General features: G+C 35.5%; 2 protein-coding genes across 7 annotated transcripts in view; one reads left to right on the forward strand and one right to left on the reverse strand.

Moving 5' to 3' along the window:
• ACVR2A (activin A receptor type 2A) overlaps nucleotides 1-24665 on the forward strand; it is an 83943-nt gene that overhangs the window by 54847 nt on the left and 4431 nt on the right. Inside the window, exons 6-12 of one of the 2 annotated variants that reach the window (XM_082690885.1) lie at nucleotides 8764-8787; nucleotides 12832-12975; nucleotides 14834-14977; nucleotides 16159-16304; nucleotides 18187-18301; nucleotides 20815-20953; nucleotides 24047-24177. In XM_082690885.1, coding sequence (XP_082547011.1) covers nucleotides 8764-8787; nucleotides 12832-12975; nucleotides 14834-14977; nucleotides 16159-16304; nucleotides 18187-18301; nucleotides 20815-20953; nucleotides 24047-24177 — 843 coding nt within the window. The remainder of the gene's footprint in view (nucleotides 1-8763; nucleotides 8788-12831; nucleotides 12976-14833; nucleotides 14978-16158; nucleotides 16305-18186; nucleotides 18302-20814; nucleotides 20954-24046; nucleotides 24178-24665) is intronic. The other variant, XM_082690886.1, reaches the window with a different exon arrangement.
• ORC4 (origin recognition complex subunit 4) overlaps nucleotides 18920-24665 on the reverse strand; it is a 103054-nt gene continuing 97308 nt past the window's right edge. For all 5 annotated transcript variants that reach the window (XR_014300591.1, XR_014300592.1, XR_014300593.1 and 2 more), the window contains one exon: nucleotides 18920-24145. The gene's annotated coding sequence lies outside the window, so the exon portion shown is untranslated. The remainder of the gene's footprint in view (nucleotides 24146-24665) is intronic.

Here is a 24665-nt window from a genome sequence, read left to right on the forward strand (position 1 = left end):
TTTTAGAAGAGGGGTTGTCTTCAATTTGAAACTTCATTTATGTCATCTCTCACTGTGTCTCAAACAGTATAGTGTCATGTTTTAAGTCTCATTCTTGGTGAGAGGTTTATGCATAGTAATTCTGCAACCGCCAAGTGCCCATCTTGTTACAAAATGCCCAGTTTTATCTCCAATTTCAAAATAATTATTGATAATAACAGCAAGCATTTATTTGAACACTTACAGTGTACTAGGGTACTGGTAAGTTACACATATTAAGTTTATACATATAAGAATATGTAAAAACATAAAATAGATAATTTTTTCCCATGATTTCTCAATTGTGACTGGCATATAAGGCTCATCTTTAGAATTTGTTATAAAATACTTGTGGGCCACAGCCCTGTAAGTATGGAGTATTATGTTTCTGATAGGTTTTAAGGGTGATTGTGGTGACCAGCCAGGAGTGAAAAGCACTGAATTCGTTTTACCTCACAGCGTTGTTTATGTAGTTTTAATTTCCATTTTATAGATAAGGAAATTGAGACCTAGAAAAGGTCACAATTGTCAAAGCTGCAATCTGAATCAAGGACTCCAATACTAAAGCTTTGCTCTTCTTCCTGCTTATGCTGTTCTGCCTCTTTTTTTTTTTTTTCCTAGAAAGCTGATGTCTCTGGTGTTTTAGATAATTCGGTAAACATCCCTGCCATTTCAAAATCATTCTATAGGCCAGTTTATTTTCCCATTTTGGATGTTGAAAAGTTTGACCACCAAAATGAGCAGCAATATTTCATTATCTCACCAAGGACAATAAAGGTCATGGATATGTACAAGGACATATTCATGTATTTTTCATTTAAAAAAATTTTAGCACCTTTTTCAGCATGATTGGGTTGTAGGTAAGGACTCCTGTGCAGCTGAGTTGAGAGTGCCAGTCCCTACTAGTTACTCAAGACTTTTACGAGGGATAGGTTAGTTAAAATGGGATAGATGGTTAAAACAAGATAGTAAGGGAGACATACATTTGAAGTCTTAAGGTGATTTCTGTATTTCACTCCATATTCATGTCCCCATGTTCAAAGCTTAATTCCAAGACTGGTTAGAAAAAGATCTTATATTCTTATGGATTTCTGAAACATTTTTCCTCCAAATCTTCAAACACTTAGAGCGATAAGAAATTTTTCCTTCCTTTCTTAGGCAACTTTTCCTTAAAGCTTTGGCAAAGACTGGTTTGTGAAGTAACTTCTCTCTTACATGACATTAGTCTCATTGTGATAATATCTCATTGACAGGTCGTTCCTACAATAAGAACTATACTTGAAGAGAATTTATAGTGAATGTCACAGAGCAAGCTGAAGTTAGGTATACTGTGATCATTCTTTGGTCTGATTTCAGTCTTTTATTCTCATTGGGGGATAAAAAATCAGTCTTATGGAATCCTGGAAGACAAGAGATACCCACATATATCTCCTTACTAAGCTGGTTCTGACAGCTAAATTGTGGGATTCTTTCTAAGACCCCAAGATAGAATTTCTTATGGTGTAGTATTTTATTGTGAAGGAATGATTTAAGGATATACATGCTTTAAAATCGGGTCTTATGGTTCTTAGTAACCAGTAAAGAATATTAATTCTCAAATCTAGCATAGTTCGAGGCATGGAAAATAATTTTTTTTCTTTTAAATTGAAGCCATTCTTCTTTCTTTATAACCTATAACTATTACGTCTCTAACACTATCTTCCCCGTCACCCTCAATGAAAGCCTGGGAGACAGCCGCTGCTTTTTTGGCCCTGTCATTTACCAAGTCCTATTCATTCACTTTTTCATCCTTCTTGATCCTGTTGTAGTTCAGGGCATTATTACATCTGAGGCTGAGATTATTTCTGTAATCTCATAGCTGGTCTTCTCTTTCTCTCTATCTGTACTATTGCTGTAGAATAGCATTTTACATGTCTGATTGTGTTGCTTCTGTTTTTAAAAATATTTGAGGGCTCTCAGTGCTCCACAGCAAAGAATACAAAATTGAGAGTATGACATGGGGCTTCCGTACTTCAATACATTTACCTTTTTATTCTTTCCTCCCATATTCTAGAGGCATATCCCTCATATGCCTCTAGAATAATACTAGTTATGTACTGTCCTTGAAAGAATTGAGAAAATAGTGAAGTCAGTTTGTCTTGTGTTAAGTCAGATGAATAACCCCAGTTGAGAGAGGCTCTAGTCATTTGTGTGCATGGTCCAGTCTCCCCCTTGACTGTAAACTCCCTGAAGACCAGCTGCGTATTGTAGTCACTGCTGTATTTACATAGTGTTTGTGCGTATAACTGTTCTATAAGTGATGAATTGCCAAATTTGACTTTGTCGCATTTAGAATTATATTGAGATAATAATGCAACATGTCCAGGGATTCATTTAATAAGGAGCTTTAGGGCTTAGTTTTAAGATAAATCTAGAGGCCATATTTCTTTAGGTTAAAATAAGTTGAAGTATTCCAGGCTTTCATAAGACAAAGCCAGTATTCAGTTCTTTCTGGAATCACAAGCTTGAAGCATCTTTTTAATTTACATCCTGTAGGTTCTTTTCTTTTATCTGTGCTGAAACTGTCTTTCCACATGTAGGAATTTGCTCTTGTAACCTGCAGTGAGTAAACTGAACACAAACTGGTTTTTCTAGTGCCGGTGAATCAAGAACAGGAGGGAATGGCTGCATTGACTCTGTGATTAAGAAGTCTTACTGTGGTTAGAGGTAATGTGGTTCCAATAAAAGTGTTTGCATCGCTTTCAAAACCATATGTGAGCTGAAGTTTCCTGTTAATAAGATCTATATTTATGCTGATAAAAGCACTTGATAAGAAAGTGGATTTTAGTGGCTAGAAATTACCTACCTTTAACAAGGTATGAAGTTAACTTCTTGTTCATTTTTAAAGGCTATTTAAGTAGACTATTACTATTGCAACAGTAATGCCTACTTAAATGACATCAGTCTCTTCAGTTCTTTACGGCAATGACATTTTGTTTAGATTTTGATCTGATAAAGAGTAAAGACTTTCAGATGTTTGGGATACTGATTTGGGCATACAAAATAATCCTGCTGACCTTAATATTAAAGTAATAATAGGTTATTGTTTCATGCTATGTCAAATTACTATCCACTGAGAAACTGAGCCATCTGTGAAAATGCTGTGTAGGATTTCCTGTTGAATTTGAGTCTATATATGTACCCATTTAAAATTAATAACATACTGAAAGGGTAGCATAACATCATCATTCAGGCAACTCAGTTTAGGAAAGGGTACTGTTTATTTGTGGAGGATGCAGGAGAAATTTACTAAAATTAAATGAGTATTAATATGCTAATATTAAGTTATACTTGCAAAATGAGTATCACATCTATAGAAGCACATCTTGAAATAGGTTGATTCACTTTCTCTTTCCTTTTAAATTATTTTTAAGAATTAATTTCACATACTTGCCTGTTATAATAAGACAAATTATACAGAAGGAAGTGTGCAAAAGAAAGGTGATAGAACCATTTATTCTTCCTTTTTTTTTCTTTATCACTTTCCTGAGATAATCAATTTTAACAGGTTGGTATGTATCCTTTGACACCTTTTTCTAATCTAATTTGTTTGAGTATATGCTTTTTTCCCCTTTATATAAACTACAGAATGTTATTTCACAATTGGTTTCTTTTAATTTAACAGTATACTGAGGACAGCTTTTCAGCTCAATACTTTTCAATCTCATTCTGATTAAGTGAGTGTTCTTAAGTGAAATTTAGTAGAGCTATAATGTATGCTCATGAAATAATCAAAACATGATGTTTTATTAGCTTAGAGTTGGTGTTAGGTTTTTACTAAGACCTGGAACCTGCATTTCACACATTTTTTTAAGTGCCTTACTTTTATTTTAGCATGTTTCAAGTATGATGATATCATGCTCTTATCTTACAGTTGAGCATCTTTTTGTTTGTTTATATATGCCTAAGAAATAGTGCAGGGTTCCTACAGAAGAAAGGAAGTCTCCTTTCTTCTGTGTTCTACGTTTGTGTGTGATTATTTTTGTTACAACTTAAAATACAACTTAAGTTTTAGGTATACTTCTAATTGTGGGGATAAGTGTCGTAAATTATTTGTAGACTTGCAGCTTGGCAAAAAATTACTCTCTTAGGTGTATAAGAGCTGTTTTACTTAACAAATGCATGGACAGGCCCACTTAGAGATCTGCTAAATTCCATGTCCAAAAGTAAAAAGGAAAGGGAAGCGGGTGGGGGGGACCTTTATTCAAATCTTAAAACAAGTTAAAGCTGTATATTAAAGTTAATAGCGAAGGTACTTCATTTCTAAAGACGACTTCTATTCAGTTTTTAAAATCTTGAGTTCAGTTTTCCTTTAGACTGTGGAGGGCCCTATCTTCCACTTTGCAAGTGGGACTGATGCATATAGAGCAGAGTACATAATTTCTCCTTTTTCTTGTCTGGTTAGGAGATGGAAGATAGGAAGAAGTGACTTGGCTTTTCTCTCAATTTTTATTTCCTGAACCTCATTGTATATCTCTTCCTTCATTCCTTACTACTTCACTGTCAAATTTTTTCTGTTAATTTGAGATAAGAAAAATGAAAGAGCCCATTTGTTAGTGAGAGCTGCTTGTATCACATAGGTGGCGGGTGTTCGGGTTTGCTTGTTTGGTTTCAGTTGACCCACTGACCCAGTGCCTGAGTGCCTGTCGTGTGCCGCACATCATGCTGCTGGGTAGTGGCGAGCAACAGAGGGACAGTTCTTGCTGGCCTTTTTGAAGTCCACAGTTGATATGTAGGTGAACAAAAATTGGGTTGGTTGGTCGTTTGACTTTGCAGCTTGGAAATGAAAGGTGAAAACAATTTTGGTCTGACTTCAGTTCTGTAGTGACTTGGAGCCACACCCAGGGTACCTAATATTAAGTGTTCAAAACATATTAGCTGTTGGGGCGCCTGGTGGCTCAATGGGTTAAGCCTCTGCCTTTGGCTCAGGTCATGATCTCAGGGTCCTGTGCTCAAGCCCCGCACCCGCATCCGGCTTTCTGCTCAGCAGAGAGTCTGCTTCCCACCCCCGCCCCCACCCCACTCTTTGCCTGCCTCTCTGCCTACTTGTGATCTCTCTCTCTCTCTCTGTCAGATAAATAAATAAAATTAAAACAAAACAAAACAAAAACATGTTAGCTGTTATTTCCAACAGAATAGCAGCTTCAAAATTGTCAAAAGGTCTATTTATTGAGGCCATTGTAAATATATATTTATATGTAAGTCATTTGAAATTAGTGCAATGAAGGATTTTATTTTGAGTACTCTGTCAAGGACTACACAGAGCACTTTACACTGATTAATATTTCCACACCCCACGATATAGGTTCTGTTTTATTAAGTCCATTTCATAGATAAGAAAAATTAAGGCACAGATAGGTGAAGTGTCTTGGCCTAGTGTCAGTCTGCTGAGTAGTAGAGTCTGGACATTTAGACCCAAGGATTATTATTCATTGAGGTAATTTTAACAGAATGGCTTATTTTAGTAAATAATTAGGGGGGACATAAAAAACTATAGTAGGATTAAGGGAGGGATCGGAGTATATAAATTATATTTAAAATAGTTTTTATTATAAGTACATATAAACATAACCATTTTATCACATCACAATTCCATAATTTCCATAATGGAAATTTTCCATGATCCTTTTCCTTTTTTTTCAGCTTTACTTGCAGAATACAAATGTTAAAATAAATAAAAATAAAATTTCTGGGCGCCTGGGTGGCTCAGTGGTTAAGCCGCTGCCTTCGGCTCAGGTCATGATCTCAGGGTCCTGGGATCGAGTCCCGCATCGGGCTCTCTGCTCAGCAGGGAGCCTGCTTCCTCCTCTCTCTCTCTCTCTCTGCCTGCCTCTCTGCCTACTTGTGATTTCTCTCTGTCAAATAAATAAATAAAATCTTAAAAAAAAAAAAAAAAATTTCTAATAAACCTGGTGCTTCTGAGCAGTGGCCAGAGGTGAATGGATATCCCTTACATCTAGTTCACACTTTTAAACCCCATTGCTAGCTACGCTGAGGAGCTACCTTCTTTTTAGGGAACTTATTCAGAAACCTCTTTCAAAGGATCTGTCTTTGCCTTGCTTTCAGGAGTTAGATGAGAGAAATCGAGGAAGTAGGAGTTGATAAATCACAATGGAATTTTGAAGATCTAATTGGATAGAATGATGGCTGTGTATTTGGCAGTATCAATACTATTGAATCTGTTAATGTATAATGTCTTGCTTTCCCTAGCTCAGAAGCATTTGTTTTGATAGATGCCCTATATTATTTCTTTATAGATTCTATTTCAGTCTGCCTGGCAATAATCTTTTTTAAAATCAGCAATTGTAAAATTTCTTAGAGCATGAGATAATTAGATAACTAAGATGAGACAAATTCAGAATTTGTTGGTTTTCAAATACTTTGGATTGGTGGGGGGAGCTTAAATCTTCTTGATAGTCCTAAGAAGATATTTAGTGAGTTATCAAAGAATATATATGTAAATCTTAGGTTTAAATAGTAAGAGAAAATTTTTAGTATATGTCATATATGCTTGTTTATAGTAAATAAATGAACCAAAATCCTATTTCTAGAAAGATTTCTTTCTGTTCCTGTTCTGTACATCAAACTGCCTGCTAAATATTAGCACTTAGGTATCTCCAAGCACTTAACCATCCTGTGGTAATGATCTCTCCAAACTGAGTTCTCAGTAAATAGAACCAGTAACCATTTGGTGGCACAAGTCAGAAATTTTAGGATGTATCTCAGTACCGTTTTCCCACCTAGTGTGTCTCCCTTGAGTACTTACTCCATTTTCCAAGGATTCTCTCCTTAGGAAAATCTCTTATTTAACATGCCTGTAGAAGTCCACTTTCACCGTACAGGTGCTCAAAGTATTGAATTCCTTTTTACTGCTCTTTTATAATTATAGATTCATCAGTGTGGTGTCTTTGATGAGTCTCACTTCCTCCACACTATAGTAAGTACCATGAGAAGCTGGGGTAGTCAGGGCCTGGCACAAGTAGGCACTCAGGGATTTTTTGAGTGAATGGAGAAGTCCTATTTATTCTTTTTTGATGTTTGGCAATACAATTAAATTTCTTTACTTCTTAAGGAATAAGCAACTAGTCTCTTTCTTATCCAGCAGCCTCATTAGTTGACATTAATATGCTGATTTGGTTTTCATGATTATCTCCAGTTATAGCACATGATACTCAGGTTTCCATTTTCTATGTTGTGAATTCAGATGGTTTTATTTGGTTACTTTTTGTCCATGTATTTCAGTGATTTAATTTTTTTGGATTCTGTTTTGACCCTTTTATTTTGGAACATAGTTTACACATTGAGGCCTGTTCTTGTTTAGCTTGATCTTATTGCTTGTTCTTATTTAGCTTGATCATTCTCTGACTTACTCTAGTGTTCATTTATTGATAAGTATATAAAGATGCATGGATAGCACCTACTTGCATAGTGCAATTGAAGTGGCAGGTTTATCTCTGTAGTACCTGTAATGAAAACAAAACCTGAGAGATACATAGGCCTTGGGAAGTTAAAGTCTAGTTACTCAGTTAGCATGTATATCTTTTAAGGGATGAATTATACTTTGGAGTACTGATAAGATGATTTGATAGTAGGATTAGCTAAGCCTTTTAGATGAATTATAAATAGTCCTGAATCATTATCACAGGAGAAAATCAAGAAGGAAGCAAAACTAGTTAAACTACTGGTACATATGAGTTGTCACATCTTTTTTGTCAGTGCTATTCTCTGTATAAATATTATAGAAATATTGGAAATGGCAGATATACTCAGTGACTGGAGGGATTTGAAGCCTTCTTTTACATTGGTGGCAGTCTTTCTCTTAATTTTAAATTTAGTCCCCTAACTATTTTAGGATGACTCTGAAAATGAAAATCATGTTCTCCTTCAGTATCTGAGTGTCCTCAGACTGAAAAATATGTATGGATACTTATTCCCAGGGCCACCCCTGATTGACTTCTTCACTCTCTATGTAGCCAGTAAGTCAACAGTGGGCCTGGCCTGTCACGTATTCTACTTAATTCTCATTTTTTTATTTCTCCCGTCTCATTTTCTTACCCTAGTATATTGTTTATGTTGCACACACTAGAAACATGTTGCACACTAGAAACATTCTTCTATTACGATTCTGCTATATTCCATGACAAGGGAGTGAAGCAGTTCAGGAAATGGGAGATTTTAGAGAGTCTTAAAACAACTGCCAGAGTGTGGGCTGAGGAACTTATTCTAGTTATATAAAAATTCCTTCTGTGCTGCTTCTAGATTTTGTTTAAGGCAGTACTGCCCTCTGCTGTCCAAAGCCAGTTCTAACACATATTTTCTAAAATTGCTCCTTTTATTCTTCCAGTTTAGACTCTAGAACTTCTTAGAAAAACAAGTAACAATTATTTGACTTGCTGTAGTTTATTTGCTAGCTTGAAGTTCATTGGATCAAGTAGTTTGGGGCCATACTAGATTCGTCTATACAATAATGCCCCTCATCTGAAAGGTAATATCCAAGTTTTTTGTTTGTTTGATATTACTTTCCTCTCTTTATAAGGAGAGTGTTCCCAATTCTTATTTTAAAAATATGATACATTGGATCATTGCCAACTTTTAAAAAGCTAAATCATGATTCTCCTTCCTTTGCTTTTGTAACTGATGTGTCATTTTTCATTTCACTCTGGATATAAATCGTAATTTCTTTTGCCTGTGTTTTTTCTTCACAAGCACGCCTTTCATATAATGATAGAGGTAAGATGCATTGATGTTTGTTTTATGGTTGTGGAACTTTTTGTGGATGCAAATTAAACATTTTGTTCTTAGATTTTCATTGTTGTTGTTGCTTTATTGTGCATCCTTTATAAATTTATGTTAAGGAATTTTTTTTTTTACCACTTTTAGTATTAAAAATATGATTGATTTGCCATAGCAAATTTTTTTTGTTTTCAAAGAGTTCTTAACCTCATTTATACTTACCTGAGTTGGAATGTAGAAACAGCTGTTCTAGTTGATGAGATGTTAACACCTAATGACTAGTGTGTCACTAGCTTAAATGTGAGCATATGCTCATTTTTACCAGGAGCTGACTTTCTGGTAAAACCCATTATCCTTTAATGTGAAATCTATATTTTCAAATAGTTTCTTTCTTCTGTAGCCTCCTTAGCAAATGGGCTGGCTAGAGAAGTATAAGTTGATTTTTTGCTCTCTAGAGATTGAAGGCTTTATTTTAGATTAGAATTCACCCTTCCCACTTGAGAACTCAGAAGAATCAAATGATCACAGACTACTTAGCAGCTCTTCACTTCTGCTAATTTATTTCAGTCTTCAGTATAGTAATTTTATTGGGTAGCGGTGTTGGGATGGGCACACGGCTTTCAGTGATTGCCATTTGTTGTTCCTCAACATGATGTCTTCTGATGCCATAATTTTCATATACAAATGGGTAAAGAAGTGATGTAAGTGGAGGCACGTTCCACTGCATGTCTTCGTAACTATGCATCATAGTGTGGGGATTGCAAGAGAACAGGAGATCAGAAAAAGTTTACAGGAATTCCCTGGTCCATACAGTTGAATCCCCAAAGCTGGTTTTCTGTGTAGCAGGACCAAGTCATGTTTTATGACAATATTAGAGTGTTGCTGTCATTGTGAAGTACAAGCCCGAATTTGTCTTGCCAGGTGTTGATACATTTTAAAAGTATAAATCTTTATTCCTAGAATCAAGTACAGTTGACCCTTGAACAATGCAGGGTTTAGGGGTGCCAGTGCTGTGCACAGTCACACCTGTGTATAACTTCTTACTCCTCTAAAACTTAACTACTTAACCAGAAAACTAAATTTTGTGACTAATAACACAAAGGTTAACACATATTTTGTATGTTATACGTGTGATAGTGTATTCTTGCAACAAATAAACCAAGTAAGCTAGAAAAAGGAAAATGTTATTAAAATCATAATGAAGAGAAGATAAATTTACAGTACTGACTGTATTGTATTTATTAGAAAAAAATCCACATAGAAGTGGACTCCTGCAGTTCAAGCCCATGTTGTTCAAGGGTGAACTGCATTGAGTTTTTTGTGGGTAAAATAGTATAATGATGCTCATAAACTGCAAATGATTTGTGATACACTCTGATGATAGGATAAGTAAAAGCCAGATATTAGAGATACAGTTAAAGTTTCCTATCCATTTAGTGAAGAGTATGAAAAGTATTATATAGAATAATCTAGTTTTTCATTAAAACAAAAATTTATATTAGTGTATATATTTTATAGAGTTATGATCTATATTTTAGTTACTCATTTTTGAGTTTTACCTTTTAAGTATTATAAAATATTATTTAAAAACACATACCATTTTCTAAAGTTTGACATTCTGTAGGAATCTACCTTTGTACACCTTTTCCTCACCCTTTAAAAAGTCGTCATTTCCTCACCCTTTAAAAAGTCGTCAGTATTCGTTCTTTTAACAGTAGTCTGTTTTCATGCTGTTATAAGGCTGAATAGAATGGTAATAGTATTAGGACAGTGATCTAAGACTTTTTACTCATAATGTTAGCTTAGAAACTTGCCAAACAAAGACTTGGAAACTTAAGGTTTATTTGTGCATTCAGAAAATATTCAGTGATCTTTTCTCTCTAAATAGAGACATTGAAAGTTACTGTATGTGTCCTAAAATTTCTTAAAATACTAAAATTGCATTTTGAACTGCAAACATAGTCTTAATTTGAGATGTGGATTAAGTCCTCTGAATCCTGTTTTATAGACTGAATCATATCCACGTGGTTGGTACACTTTAGAATAGAGAATGGGTAATGTCATATGTTATTAAGAGACATTATCAATTTACATAAAAGTTCCTAAATCTTAAGTTAAGAGCTGTTTTCTTCTTTATGTGGTTATTTTGCCTCTTCAGCTTTCAGCATTTATCACCATACTTCAGTTTTTGTTATACCTGCTTTGAAAACTTGACATTTCTGATTCAGTTCTAAAAAAGGGGGGAATCATTGATTTTGTAGTTAGTGACATTTTTTCAGGCTGAACATTTTCTGTTAGCATAATTATTTTATGTAGTTATCTAATAATTCTTGGATTTTGAGCATGAGCGGTTTTCTCTGCCTCTACAAGACTAGTTTTCAACCTTTTTTCCTCCCATCTCCACATCCACATCCGCAGCCTCCTCCTGTCAGGGGCATCTCTTATTACACTTGTAAATAGAGCAATGAGGTAGGCTGGGTTTAAGTTTGATGAAACTTCTCCCTAGATTCTTGTGTCCCTTCCCACTGAGAATAATAAATTCAGGGGCCATACTTGCCCTAAGATTTGTATCTGACTTTTCTGGACTCATCACTCTGTTAAAACTACAACACTCTTTAGCTCTCCTATAACCTTTCATCTTTTGAATGTGTGAAGGCAAAGCAACTTTTTGTAGACATTTAAAAAATAAATATCTAAGGTTGAAATGAGTCACAAGTTTTCTAATTTATCTATTTTAAAAGTAGGAATTCTCAAGCCATTTTATAAAGGATTGCCTCAAAGAAATTGCACCTTCGTCCTCTTTAATACCGTGCAGTGTTTTCTATTTTAGAGAGTCTTTCTAATGTTGATGTAAGCTTTTTAAAATCTTGAGTGACACCATGGGCTGAATAATGCCTAAAGGGGGCACTGACCGTGTTGGGGCTTTTGCAGAGATTTTTTTCTTAAAAGGGGATGAAAAGGAGAGAGATGCATTGATACAGGATGACATACTATTTCCAAGCGACTTAGATGCCACCCAGTGTCACAGTGTCTGCTGCTGTTGCCACAGAAATTTTAGTTCTTCCTTGTAATACTCATTATGCAGCCCTTCATACATTTTTATTACTTTTCTCTGGAAGCTTTTCAAAAGGCTTCCTACATCTTGTTTTAGTTGCAGATATTGAACTGATACAATGCTTCCAGAGAGGTTGCCATTCTGCTTTGTATAGGAAGGATGCCTTTGTGTTTTGTAAACGTTGTGCCCCTATTTATATACTATATTTGCTCCATTTTCAAAATTACCTATAGCAATACACTTCTCTTTCATTTTTCTTCCCATCTACTATGATGAACACTCATTTTCTGGATTATAATTTGTACTTTCTTTGCCAGTCAGACTAATAATTTTTATCTCCAGTCAACTTGGGGAATTATAAGCAAAGGGATTGTTAATAGGTTGAAAAATTAGAATAAGTAGAACACTGTGGCTGTTTGAACACATTTTGCATTTTGTATTTGACACACATATCTGCAATGTATTTGGGAATGACTGTGCATTTCTGAGATTAATGAAGAAAAGATTTAAAGATAAACAGTCATTGGAGAAAGAAAGTAGTAGATTTTGAGGACTGTTTTCCTTTGAGAAATAGCCATAATTTGCTGTTGCTGGCACTTTTAAAATCCTTGTCTAATTAAGTACCAACTGGATGAAACCGTTGAAATACTGTTAGTAATAACCCTAAAGGTCACAAAAGATCTTAGTCCAGAAAATTAGTGAGATGGACTCAAAATGATTTGTGGTCATTTCTCCTGCTGTACTTTTGTAGCAGTAGTGCTGAGTGTTATTATGGAAACATCAATTCAAGTGGTTTACTTTATGATCACTATAAATTATTAGTAATGCTTGAGAACTGTTTTTGCAAGATAGAAGTTAGTGTCATTTGTATGTGTTTCCTGTTTCTGTCAATTGATTCCTCAGTTATACTCACTTTCCCCCTCATATTTAGCATTGATCTGTATCAGGTGCTGCTTTCTAAAATGATTGTTATTGTTTATCTGTAGGACCCAGGACCACCCCCACCTTCTCCATTACTAGGTTTGAAGCCACTGCAGTTACTAGAAGTGAAAGCAAGGGGAAGATTTGGTTGTGTGTGGAAAGCCCAGCTGCTCAATGAGTACGTGGCTGTGAAAATATTTCCAATACAGGTATGTTATTGCATCTTTCTCATCTGCATGTATTTTTAAAAGATAAACTGGCTCAATTATCGCAATTCAGAAACAGTCCGAAAACACAGACTACATGTTTCCAGGTGGCTCTTTGTGATATTGAGGAAAGCGGTTAGCTCTTCAGTCTGCTTTCTCATCCAAGGAATGGAACTCATGGTATAGCAGTTGTTACGTTTGTTTGGAGTGATGGAATTCCAGTGAATGAATGTATAGGACATCTTTTGCCATTAAAAATACTATAGAAATGTAAGGTGAAGATGAGGATTCCTGTAATAGAATTTTGTTGGTTAACTTTTAATATCCCATTGACTTTATCAGAAAACAAAGAGAAGAATGAAAGAATAGCATACTTGTTTTAGAATTGTTTTGAGGTATATTACCAGACTGATTTATTTTTATCTTACTTTGATTGCTCATGTAATCATTTCAGATTTTGTTTGGAAGTGAATCAAGATTCCAAATAATTGGTTTACTGTTGACTTTTCTTTTAAAGGGGTCTGACCTCATAAAACCCTTGTCTAATGCACATCTGGACTGTTCTTATGTTTTATTTGAGTCCATCAGTGGTATAGATCTATGATGATTTCTTCCTACCTATGTCTTGCTTTTCGCCTCCAGCTAATGCCTTGTGTGCATTGCAGTCCTGATTGGCTTTGGTGATGCAGGGTCCACCACTGTATCTTCACAGTGGAGCTTCCTCATTCCAGAGTTAGAGAACCAATTTATCTTAATATACCTAGCTTTTATCTTTCTTGCCTCCTCTAAAGTCTCATAGAGTCTGTGAAGAACGCTATTACTTTTTTTTTTTTTTGTACTGATGCAGATACTTTATAAAAGAATCTAATCTGTTCTGCTAAGATTGATAAATTCCGGGTTCTTCTTTCATTGTGGGAAGAAGCTTAAAAATTAGAGAAAGGTCTTTGGATATTAGCACAAGAGTAACAGTAGCTAATATTTTATTGAATGCTTCTTACTGTCAGGAGAGGTGCTTTACATAGGAGTACTCAGTAATAGGTGTCTATATATTACCCACACATAAAAAAACAATACACAGTATACATATAATACAACAACCCTATGGGTCAGACACTATAGTGTCCCCATTTTGCTAATGAGGAAACTAAATGATTGTCACTTGGCAAAGGTTCTTAAGATAGTTTGGATTCAGAGGGTTCCGAACCATTACGCTATGGTGCCTCCTACTTTCATTATTCTTTCATTGTGAAGAGAAGCTAATCCTTTATAAATAGACATGTAGTAGGCATGGGTCACTTGCAGATGCAAATGAGTAAATAATATTTTAAATTGTATTGCCTATTTATACCCTGTTGTGTGCTCACTGACTTTGCAGGGTATTCTCAGCATTTTGTTAAGAACGTTTGATACAATGTTAGTCTTTGAACAAAAAATTTGTTTTCTATTGAGATGAAGTCATTCTACCTGAAATTCGTATCTCAGAAAATTATTCTGAAAAAACAAAAATAACTTCACACGATGATGAAATGACACTGTATTACGAAACTGTCAGCAGAATGTGTTGCCATTGATAGATAGAGATATGCACCATTTCCCATGAGGACTCCTGTATTTACAAACAAGAAACATAGAGAAGTATGTTTTAGGGAGTGGGGCAGGCACGGCAGGCATTTGTCATAGAGTTCCTACCTTATTCTTGGATTTCTTTTATGAAAAAATAAGACAAAACCAAACCAAAGAATCTTCTCATGCTTAGCTTTATTTTTAAATTTTCCCTTTGAATCTACTTGAGTAATTTCTTAGATATGGTTTATTTGCCCGTGTTCTTTGCATTCTTACTATTCTTTTGTTTTAACTCTAGGACAAACAATCATGGCAAAATGAATATGAAGTTTATAGTTTACCTGGAATGAAGCATGAGAACATATTGCAGTTCATTGGTGCAGAAAAACGAGGCACCAGTGTTGATGTGGATCTTTGGCTAATCACAGCATTTCATGAAAAGGTAAAACTACTTTCTGTTTTAACTCAGGAAAACAGTTTTTTAACTCAGGGTTGGCTTACCCACCTAATGTTGGCTACAAATCCCTCAGACTTGTTTTTCTGGAAATAGTATGTTGTTTTAGTTGGTTATGGCTCAGTGGGTTAAAGCCTCTGCCTTCAGCTCGGGTCCTGATTCCAGGGTCCTGGGATCAAGCCCCGCATCTGGCTCTCTGCTCAGCAGGGAGCCTGCTTCCCTCTCTCTCTTTCTCTGTCTGCTTCTCTGCCTACTTGTGATCTCTGTCTGTCAAGTAAATAAATAAAATCTTCAAAAAAAATTAATTCATTTTAGTAAAAGAGAAAAGTTGGCAACTTTTTCACCTAAGCCTCTACTTACATAAAACCAGTCATTTGTCCCTTATTTCTTGTGCTGCATTTCTCTCTCTTACAGATAATTATTTCAGTGTAGCCGGTGCTTAGTCATTTTCATTTACCATTCGCAATTCATCTTGATTATTTGGACCATTTTTTAGGTTGAATTTTGTTTTTAAAATTCTTCAGTCAGTATAGCGTAGTGACAAAACTAGAGTGAGGAGATTTATCTGATCTTTGATCTGTCATTGATCTATAGAATAATTATCACCAGAACACAGCTGCTGTTTCTCCTCTGAAAGTAGAAAGGTTTTCTGCTTTCAGAGCTAGTATGAAAATACATGTTAATGAAATAGGCAGTTGTGTTCTCCTTGGCAATTTGTTTCATCATTGTTAGATATAGGTGGCTCTTAAACGTCTCTATAAATTGTTGACCAGAAGAATAACAGTAATCTGTAGAGGAAGATTCTGACAGCTGTATGTCTTAATTTTGTGTTAACATTTGTAGTCATCATATTTTAAGTTTTTAAATATTTTCCTGAACTTTCGATTTTCAAATGGTGGGGTTGTTTTGTTTTGTAACTCCTGCCTTCAAAATAGGAGGAAACTGACTGTGCCTTGTAGCAAACCTTTAAAGATTAGAGGTATTCTATTCTAGTCAAATGTTTACTAATGTGAAACTTGAATCATAACAGAAAAAATTTTTTTTATAATATTGTTCACTAAAAGATATGTTGCCTTCCATAATCTCTTAAAAGTAAAAAGTTCTCCATGTCATACAGCTTTTGTCCAGAGCATAAGTTGTTTTTCCCCCCTTTTCTTTCATTTCTTTAGGGTTCACTGTCAGACTTTCTTAAGGCTAATGTGGTCTCTTGGAATGAATTGTGTCATATTGCAGAAACCATGGCTAGAGGACTGGCATATTTGCATGAGGACATACCTGGCCTAAAAGATGGCCACAAACCCGCCATATCTCACAGGTAGAAATAAAATTATATTGTTTTCCCTAATAATTTAGTATTTAGTATTTAAAGTTTAAATTTGTTTTCCCCCCAATTACCTAATCATGCTAGAAGAGGCAGTTGATTTTTATTTGTTTTTCAAACCTTTGAGATTGGCCAGGAAGTATTTTGGGTAATGGATATATTTAATATCATTAGCAAAGTTTAAGTAATGACCTCTGTTTTAATTTCTCATTTCTGAAAACATGGTTAAGAGTGAAAGTGTATTTTGTCTATCACAAAGGAAAAAAGAAATTTGTTTTGCCTCAAAACATGGATTTACTTTGGTGATAATTTTAAGATGTAATTGAGGAGAGACTCTGAGTATCTTTTATTGTGTTTGTAATGACCATGTGATCATTATCTGAGCTGAGTTGGAGGGAGGCATCATTTGAGTAACTGGGCTTGAACCCAATAGTTGGCATTCCCTTAAAAGGGAAAATGTTCGTTCCTTTAAACATGGAATCAGTTTGCCATTGTGTATTCAATTTAAAGACAGTTGCTTTAGAAAGAGACCCAGAAATACAGAGAACAAACTAATGGTTGGCAGAGGAGGGGTTGGGGGTGAGTGTGTGAGTGGGAATATGGACTAAATGGGTGAGGGGTAGTAGGATAAAAGCTTTCATTTATGGAATAAGTAAGTCATGGGGATAAAAGGTACACCATTAGGGAATATAATCAGTGGTTTTGTATGGTAACAGTAACTACACTTGAGTGAGCAGGGCATAATCTATAGACTTGTTGAATCACAACATCTTACACTTTTAATGTAACATTGTGTGTCCATTATATAGTTTAAAAAAGATGGTTGCTTTAAAAGCTGATTCATTTAACAGATACTTAATTGAGTGCCACCAGTTGCAGTGTTTTAGGTTGTTGGGAGGCACTACTTTTAATTTTGCGAACTCCCTTGAACGAATTCCACCTCAGAAAAAGCTCCCATTTTCTCACCTTCCTGCATACAGTCTATCTCTTCCTGAATTTTTATTCACCTCACTTAGTCCTATAGGGAACTAATTCTTTGGCACCCCCAAAAGTTATTAGCAGTGGGGTTCCTAAAAATCCTTTGAGGCTTTACTGATTGTTTTTTGCAGCATTTGTGGGTGTCTGTGTCTCCTCTGTCCCATTCTTGGTCTCCATGTCTGTGCACATAGATTTAACTACTGCTCATGGCATAGATATATGTAGTAGGAGTGTAGTAATCTCTAGGGTGAATTAGTTGAGGCTAGTATATAAAAGAGGTTATCTGATTGCTTTGAAATGGTTACTCTTTTTGGAACACCAGGATCTAGCTGGAACTGTTTGTTTATGGTGAAAATTTTCTGATACACATTCCTAGAGATGCTTTTGAATCTAAGATGATGAACAAGGCTGATGAATCTAAGAACCCCTAAAATAAGGGATTGTTTGTTATAGTATGTAGGCCTTTTCCAGTAGACAAAAGGCCCCAATTCATTTTATTTGAATATTCTTTTAGTTTGCTTTCTTAAATCTCAGTTGCAAGGGGTGCTTCTAAGTATAAACTCTGAAATATTCATTTTACCTCAAAAAACCAGCAATTTTATGATTGGTAGGTAGGAATGACATAGGTAACATGTAGGCTAGACAGTATTTTTGGAAGAGCGGCTCTTTATGGAGAAATGTCCCTCTTATTGTCCATGCTTTATGGAGAAATGTCCCTCTTATTGTCCATGTTATGAATAGGAGTTTGTCACTCTACTCTTGTTTTTCAAGCCTTTTCTCCCTCCTTTTTTCTGTTTGTCATACTCTAATAGTGTTTTCTCCTCTTTTCCCACTTTCACTGAAAACTTTTAAAAGTAACTTGTTTAAAATTAATTTGAATACTTTGTCTATTTGCAAGGGACATCAAAAGTAAAAATGTGCTGTTGAAAAACAATCTGACAGCTTGCATTGCTGACTTTGGGTTGGCGTTAAAATTTGAAGCTGGCAAGTCTGCAGGTGATACCCATGGACAGGTAAGGATGGTAACTACAAAATGTAAGAAAAATAATCTTGTCCCATATTTTCTTAGAATGGCATATCTAGATTGAATTGATAAAAATTATTGTGATGGTTATTAAATCAGCATATAATATAAAATGACTCTCTTAAAAGTAGTATGTTAAATTTGCTGAGGAAGACATTTTCATGTGTGGTGAAGGACTGTTAGGAACTCAAGTGGTTTAGATCAGTCAGTTCATAAAACAACCTAGATATGTGTCATGGGATACTATTTTTAAAAATAATCAAGTTAATCCATTTAAATGGACCTCATTCTTAGTAATAACACAGTAGTTTTAATTCGTTAATTCTTTCATCATCCTAAGAGGAATGGCAGAACAGTTACTAATCATGCTAGTATGTACTAAAGAATATCTATTGTTTGATTTTTCCATGCAACAATTACTTTCTTGCTTCATGGTCTTTAGTGCTTCATTAATTCTTTAACCAACTTTACAGCTTTTCTTTGAATTCTCTCCAGTTCAGAGCACTTACTAAGCCCTGAGCAAAAAGCCTAATTAATTCTATCTAGTCAAGGTCTGTATGAAGAACACTGAACAATGGGAATCTTTAAGAAAGCCAAACAGGAGAAAAACATGATCCATACATTTTATTCTCAGAAACTGTGAGGTGAAGAAAGGTGGTGCTTTTCATGCCTACAAGATCATCTTTTTATTAAGAAAACCAGTTTGACCTGAAAGGTGACATTTCTTACAAAGTTGGCATGATTTATTACTTCATCTTTCAAGTCATGGAAATTATTTGTCATCTAATTCTAAGCTTTCATTTTTCCCAGCATATCCTGTTGACCTCCAAGAATAGTTATTAAAGAATCACAGCATAACAAATTTGGCAATACTGACAGAGGATAAGAATTTAGTTTACACCAGTAGTCAGTAGTCCAAGTTCTAGAAAAGTTGACACCATACGTGTTTGGGAATGAAGGCAGTCTTGTGGAGTCTGTGATGGAAGTGGGAGATTGTGCAGGAAGCCTAGGGACAAACATCTGAGCTGACTGTGTCATTATTATAAAACTAAAATTGGGGGACAGTTTAATCCTCTGGTATATCATAACACTTCCCCCCTTTTCTTAAGAAAAAAATTTGAGACTTATTCCTGTCTTTCACTGCCCTCTCAATTAGTTTACATGACGAGGTAAAAATAATTACCTACATCACTGGATCCTTGACTTGAGACTTCATGGACCAGAAAATTTCAAAATTCAAGTTTTATTGTACACTTTATATATTGCAAATAAAGAACCCTGGAGAAAAATAAGATTTTTATCTTATTATAAAAGAGAGGGCATTTTATACTAAGGAAAGGTAGTTGTCACGTTATAAGAAAAGTGCTTTGGATAGAATACATTTGTCTTTAGGGGAAAAGTAAACTTTTTTTTCTTTGAAAAGTAAACTTTTGAGAAATGCTTGCCTATAGTACAGTTAAAGGAGCAAAAGAAGCAAAGCTACTTTTTTTTTTTTTTTTTCTATCTTTAGAGTGTTCTCATTATTAAATGACTTAAAAACTTGAGCTTTGGAGTCTTAGTGATTGACTCCTTTTTTTTCTAGACATTTCTGCTGTATGTGTGTTCTCAGATAGTTGTCTGACTTCTAATCTAGAGATCACTCAACTAAGGATGGAGCCATTATCTGGCCATTCCCTTGATCTCCAAAAACTGAATGTGTGATCCACCCAGCTATCCTATAAGAATTTTTAAGCTTTCATATATGAATATTGTCAAGCACCAACCAAAGCTAGCTATAGTAGCTTAGTAACCATAGTTACAACACTAAGAAATACCAAACTGTTAGAGACAGAAATAAAGAATGCCAAGACAGAATTCATGAATAAATAAATATGTAGACTTTGAAGAAAAAGAACTTTTAAAAGTTTATCCATTCTTTACTGGGCTAATTCTTTTTAAGTTTTATATTACTATTTTTTGTTAGTACAGAGAAAGAGAAACCCTTAAAAAGGATTATTTTTTTTAAAAGACACGTTTCAAACAGGATGTAAAGGGTACAATTGAGAAATACAGTTCTCTTGTCCTTATCTCTAACAAAACCTCCATTGTTTTTAGGATTACTTCCAGAAGGGGGAAAAATTCTAAGCCAACGCCAGCAGTGTCTGCTGGTATATTTATTGAGTATACCCACAAGGGATCTCAATATATATACTGCTTTTGTTCCTTGCTGTACAGTGTTTTTGGAAATTTTTCCGTATAAGTCCAGATTTACCTCATGTTTTTTAAGGAGCTGCATAGTACTCTGTTTAAGAAGTCCCTACTAATGGAAACTTCCCATTTCCAGTGTCTTGGCTGTTATTACGTGAATACAATGCTCCTTGACTCTGTAGTCTGGTGGTCATAATGTATTTACCTTACCTGATAACGACAGCAGAACATACTTGGTTTTGATTCTTTTTATAAAAAATCTTAAAATGTTAGTTCATAAAGTTAATGAGTATTGTTTGCTTTCATCTTTTTCAGGTTGGTACCCGGAGGTATATGGCTCCAGAGGTATTAGAGGGTGCTATAAACTTCCAAAGGGATGCATTTTTGAGGATAGATATGTACGCCATGGGATTAGTCCTATGGGAACTGGCTTCTCGCTGTACTGCTGCAGATGGTAAGGGAAAAAATATTTTTTTAAAAAAGATAATGCCTATTGCCTACTACACATACATGAAAAGGGATGATTACACTTAAAAGGTAATATTTCAAAGTACAAAAAAATTTTTTTAAGTAGACTCCCAAGAGGTAGTGGCTTAAAGAGAATTCAGGAGGCAAGGGATAGGGGCAGGCTGGAGAGGGAAGGTATGGGCATCTTTACCACTGCCAGGTGTTCTGTGCTAGGCACTTCACATACCTTTAGCTGATTTCCTAAGACTCCTTTGGAGGTAGTTATTAGTTTTATATAGGTGCAATTTGAAGTTCAAATTTTAAGTAGTAGAAATTAAGCAGATTGCTAATATTAGCTTTAGGGTGGTAAATGGTGAAACCTAGATTTCAAACTCTGATCCAAATATAGGGATATGGCTGCTACTTTGTGGGTCCTGCAGGTCCTACCTGCCCCCAGGTTGCAAAAGTCAACTCTTTTGGCAACAGGAGGTAAATGAAGGATTGGGGGATTTTCCTTCCCAGGACACTCAAGGCTAAGTCTCTTCATCACTCCCATGATGTCCACATACACTTAACCAGACTGAATTTACAGTCCATCCTCCATGACACAAAATGGAGCATGCCTTTGGATATACCACAGGTTAATTTCTGCCTCCTCAATGCCTTAAAAGTCTGAGCTGATGTATAGAGGCTGTTATGAATGCTAGTTATATTCTCTCACACCTTGGTTCTAAAGGATTCTTACTCTTTGTTTTTGTTATGTAAATCCTTGTTTAAGTCCTGTAAATATTTGCACGGATTGATTGATTATAAGCTTCTATACTGTTCCTGGTGTTAACAAAATTATAGTGTGCTAGGTACTGGTCTTTAGCACTTCTCCGAAGGTCTCCATTCTCTTCACTTGTGTTACAGCACTTTTTTTTGGATGTGAAAAATATAAAGCAGACATCTCAACAAATGTAAATTAGCTTGATCCTTTTTAAAAAAAATTTACAATTACCTAAAAACTTCCTGCTGATTGTGAAAAGACCTTAAAAGAAATTGTTTAGTATATTTAAGCCAACTTAACATGTATTTATAAGAATACTTTGTTTTCTGAGTACTGTAATGGTGTCTCAGTGTAGGACAGACTACCTCTGTCTGGTACATGAAATTTGATTTGGGGCACTATGGTTTTCAAGGGAATTTAGTAGAGAGTGGTCAGGAACGGACAGCCATTCGTTCTTCTGAGATTGGGAGTTTGGCATGGAGTGGATCCAGACCCAAGAAAGTCTGAAGCAGTTTCGCTTAAAGTGGAAGATAAAGTACATTATGTGCATTTATGGAAGCAGTAATAGGTCAGATGGCAAATGTTATAGGAAAATGTATTTTATAAAAACTTTAATAATATGGACTCTCCATAACCAACCACTGGATATGATGTCGTGGGGATATATACGAGACCCTGCCCTTAAGCAATGTATAGTTTAATTACAGCGATAAAATACATCCTGGACAATTGACTCTAGATTAAGGTTAGTGTGAATTGTCTAGTTCTGTGTGTAGTATTCATTAGTATTAGATATTCCGTAAGTTATTCTGGACGAATATAATACTTGAAGAATATTGAGAGGGTTATGGGAGTTTAGAGGAGTGAAAAATGCTTTGTTTTGTATTTTTGCATTTGTGGTAGAGCGGTTATCAGGGAAGTTTTTATGAAAAGTGAAAAAGGACAGGTATTGGTATTTCTGAAATGCTTTGCATGTGCTGTGAAATACTTGCAGAGTCGGGAATTTCTGACCCTTAAGTCAGAAATTGGGGCAGGAGGGGACAGTGTGAACATTGCTAAAGTGAGTACTTTAAAATTTGTTGATGGCAAAGTTCAGTGATTCTCACACTTTAAAGTGTACTAAACTCCTGATCAAATTCATATTCTGACTCAGTAGGCCTGGGTTAGGGCCTGATACTTAAATTTCTTGCAGGCTGGTAGTCAGTGCCATTGCTGCTGAGCAATTTTGAGTAGCAGGAGTTAAACAGACACTTTAGAATGTCACTGGAAGTGCTAAAGCTTCCATTTAGAAAGAGTAGAGTTACATGTCCTCCTTCGTGACTCATAATTTATCATTTATATCCCATCCAGGAGTAGGAGTATCTGTGCAAGGTTTAGGTCTGTATACAGGCCTTTTATATGAAATTGGTCTCTAGTGAGTGGTTTCTGTCAAGGGGAGACCGTACAGTGATTGAAAACACGGACTTCAGCAGCAGAGATGGATTCAAATTCCAACTCTACCACTTAACAACTGTTCTGTCCTTGTGCAAATTATGCAACTTTTCTGAGCTTCTTTACTATCTGTAAAGTAGAGGTAATGTCACCTTTACTCTGTGGAGGTGTAAAATGGGAGGAAATAGTGTATGTAAAGTTCCTAGTCAGGGTAAGTGCTTATTAAGTATTAGTATTAACTCACAACTGCATTTTCCTATTTGAGTATGCCTAAGAAAAAAGGAACCATTTATTTTGGTGAATAAGTTTTGTCTGTGAAGACATATTCTGAAGGCTTATTGGGAACCCTGTATGGAGTATGCTTGTGATTTTTTTAAAAGACTATTTTTGGCAGCTTTTGTTGGGCAAGGAGTTGTAACTCTGAGGTATGTAATTCCTCATGCAGAGCTTGTAGAGGGTAAAGATGTGTCACAGGATAAAGATGGTTCTAAGAGATTAACCCCCAAATTGTCAGATAGAATCACCACTGTTTACAGCCTGATTTGAATTGTGGGAAGTACTTAAAGGGATATTATAGCCTAGATTTGCAAATATTGTTGATTCCCTGTGGTCCTATATATGTATGGAGATAGGCAGTTCTCATAGAGCAGATGAGAAAGCTCCTTACGCAAACTTAGCAGGCTTATGTGCCAAATTGTAGAGTTTTTGATTTCTCTTAAATTAGCATTTGGGTCATACTGTGGTAGAAGTAGTTGAGAGTGTGTTTTTCTCCTGTCATTATATACCATTTAACAGTTGGGAAAAGGTGATACAGAGTATGTTTCAGAAGGGTTGTTCCAGTTTGGAAGTCAGTAAGATTTGAATTAAAATGGTTTTGTTTCCCCCCCTCACCCATTTCAGGACCTGTAGATGAATACATGTTGCCATTCGAGGAGGAAATTGGCCAGCATCCATCTCTTGAAGACATGCAGGAAGTTGTTGTGCATAAAAAAAAGAGGCCTGTTTTAAGAGATTATTGGCAGAAACATGCTGTAAGTTACAGTTAGCTTTTCATTTGAAATTCCAATAAAATGCTTTTCAGAGGGATGATTTCTATCTCTGCACACTTCTCTTCTGGGATGATTTTTCTGGAGAGGTTATCTTCATACAGGATATTCTGTCTAGAGTTCTATAAACAATAGAATTTTAAGGCTAGGGGCGCCTGGGTGGCTCAGTGGGTTAAAGCCTCTGCTTTTGGCTCCAGGTCATGATCTCAGGCGCTCTGCTCAGTGGGGAGCCTGCTTCCTCCTCTCTCTCTCTTTGCCTGCCTCTCTCCCTACTTGTGATCTATGTCTGTCAAATAAATAAATAAAATCTTAAAAAAAAAAAAAAAAGAATTTTAGGGTTATAAGGGAAGATGGTGAAGTCCTAAAACCTAAGGGGCTGACAGTACTATGGTCTTGTGTTTGTCTCGTTTGGAAATCTTCCCAGGGAAAGGAGTACCTGGCTCTGATCATGTCGATAGGTGGGTGACTTTGAT

The sequence above is a fragment of the Mustela nivalis genome (assembly GCF_964662115.1).
Source record: "Mustela nivalis genome assembly, chromosome: 11".
NCBI classification, from domain to species: Eukaryota; Metazoa; Chordata; class Mammalia; order Carnivora; family Mustelidae; genus Mustela; species Mustela nivalis.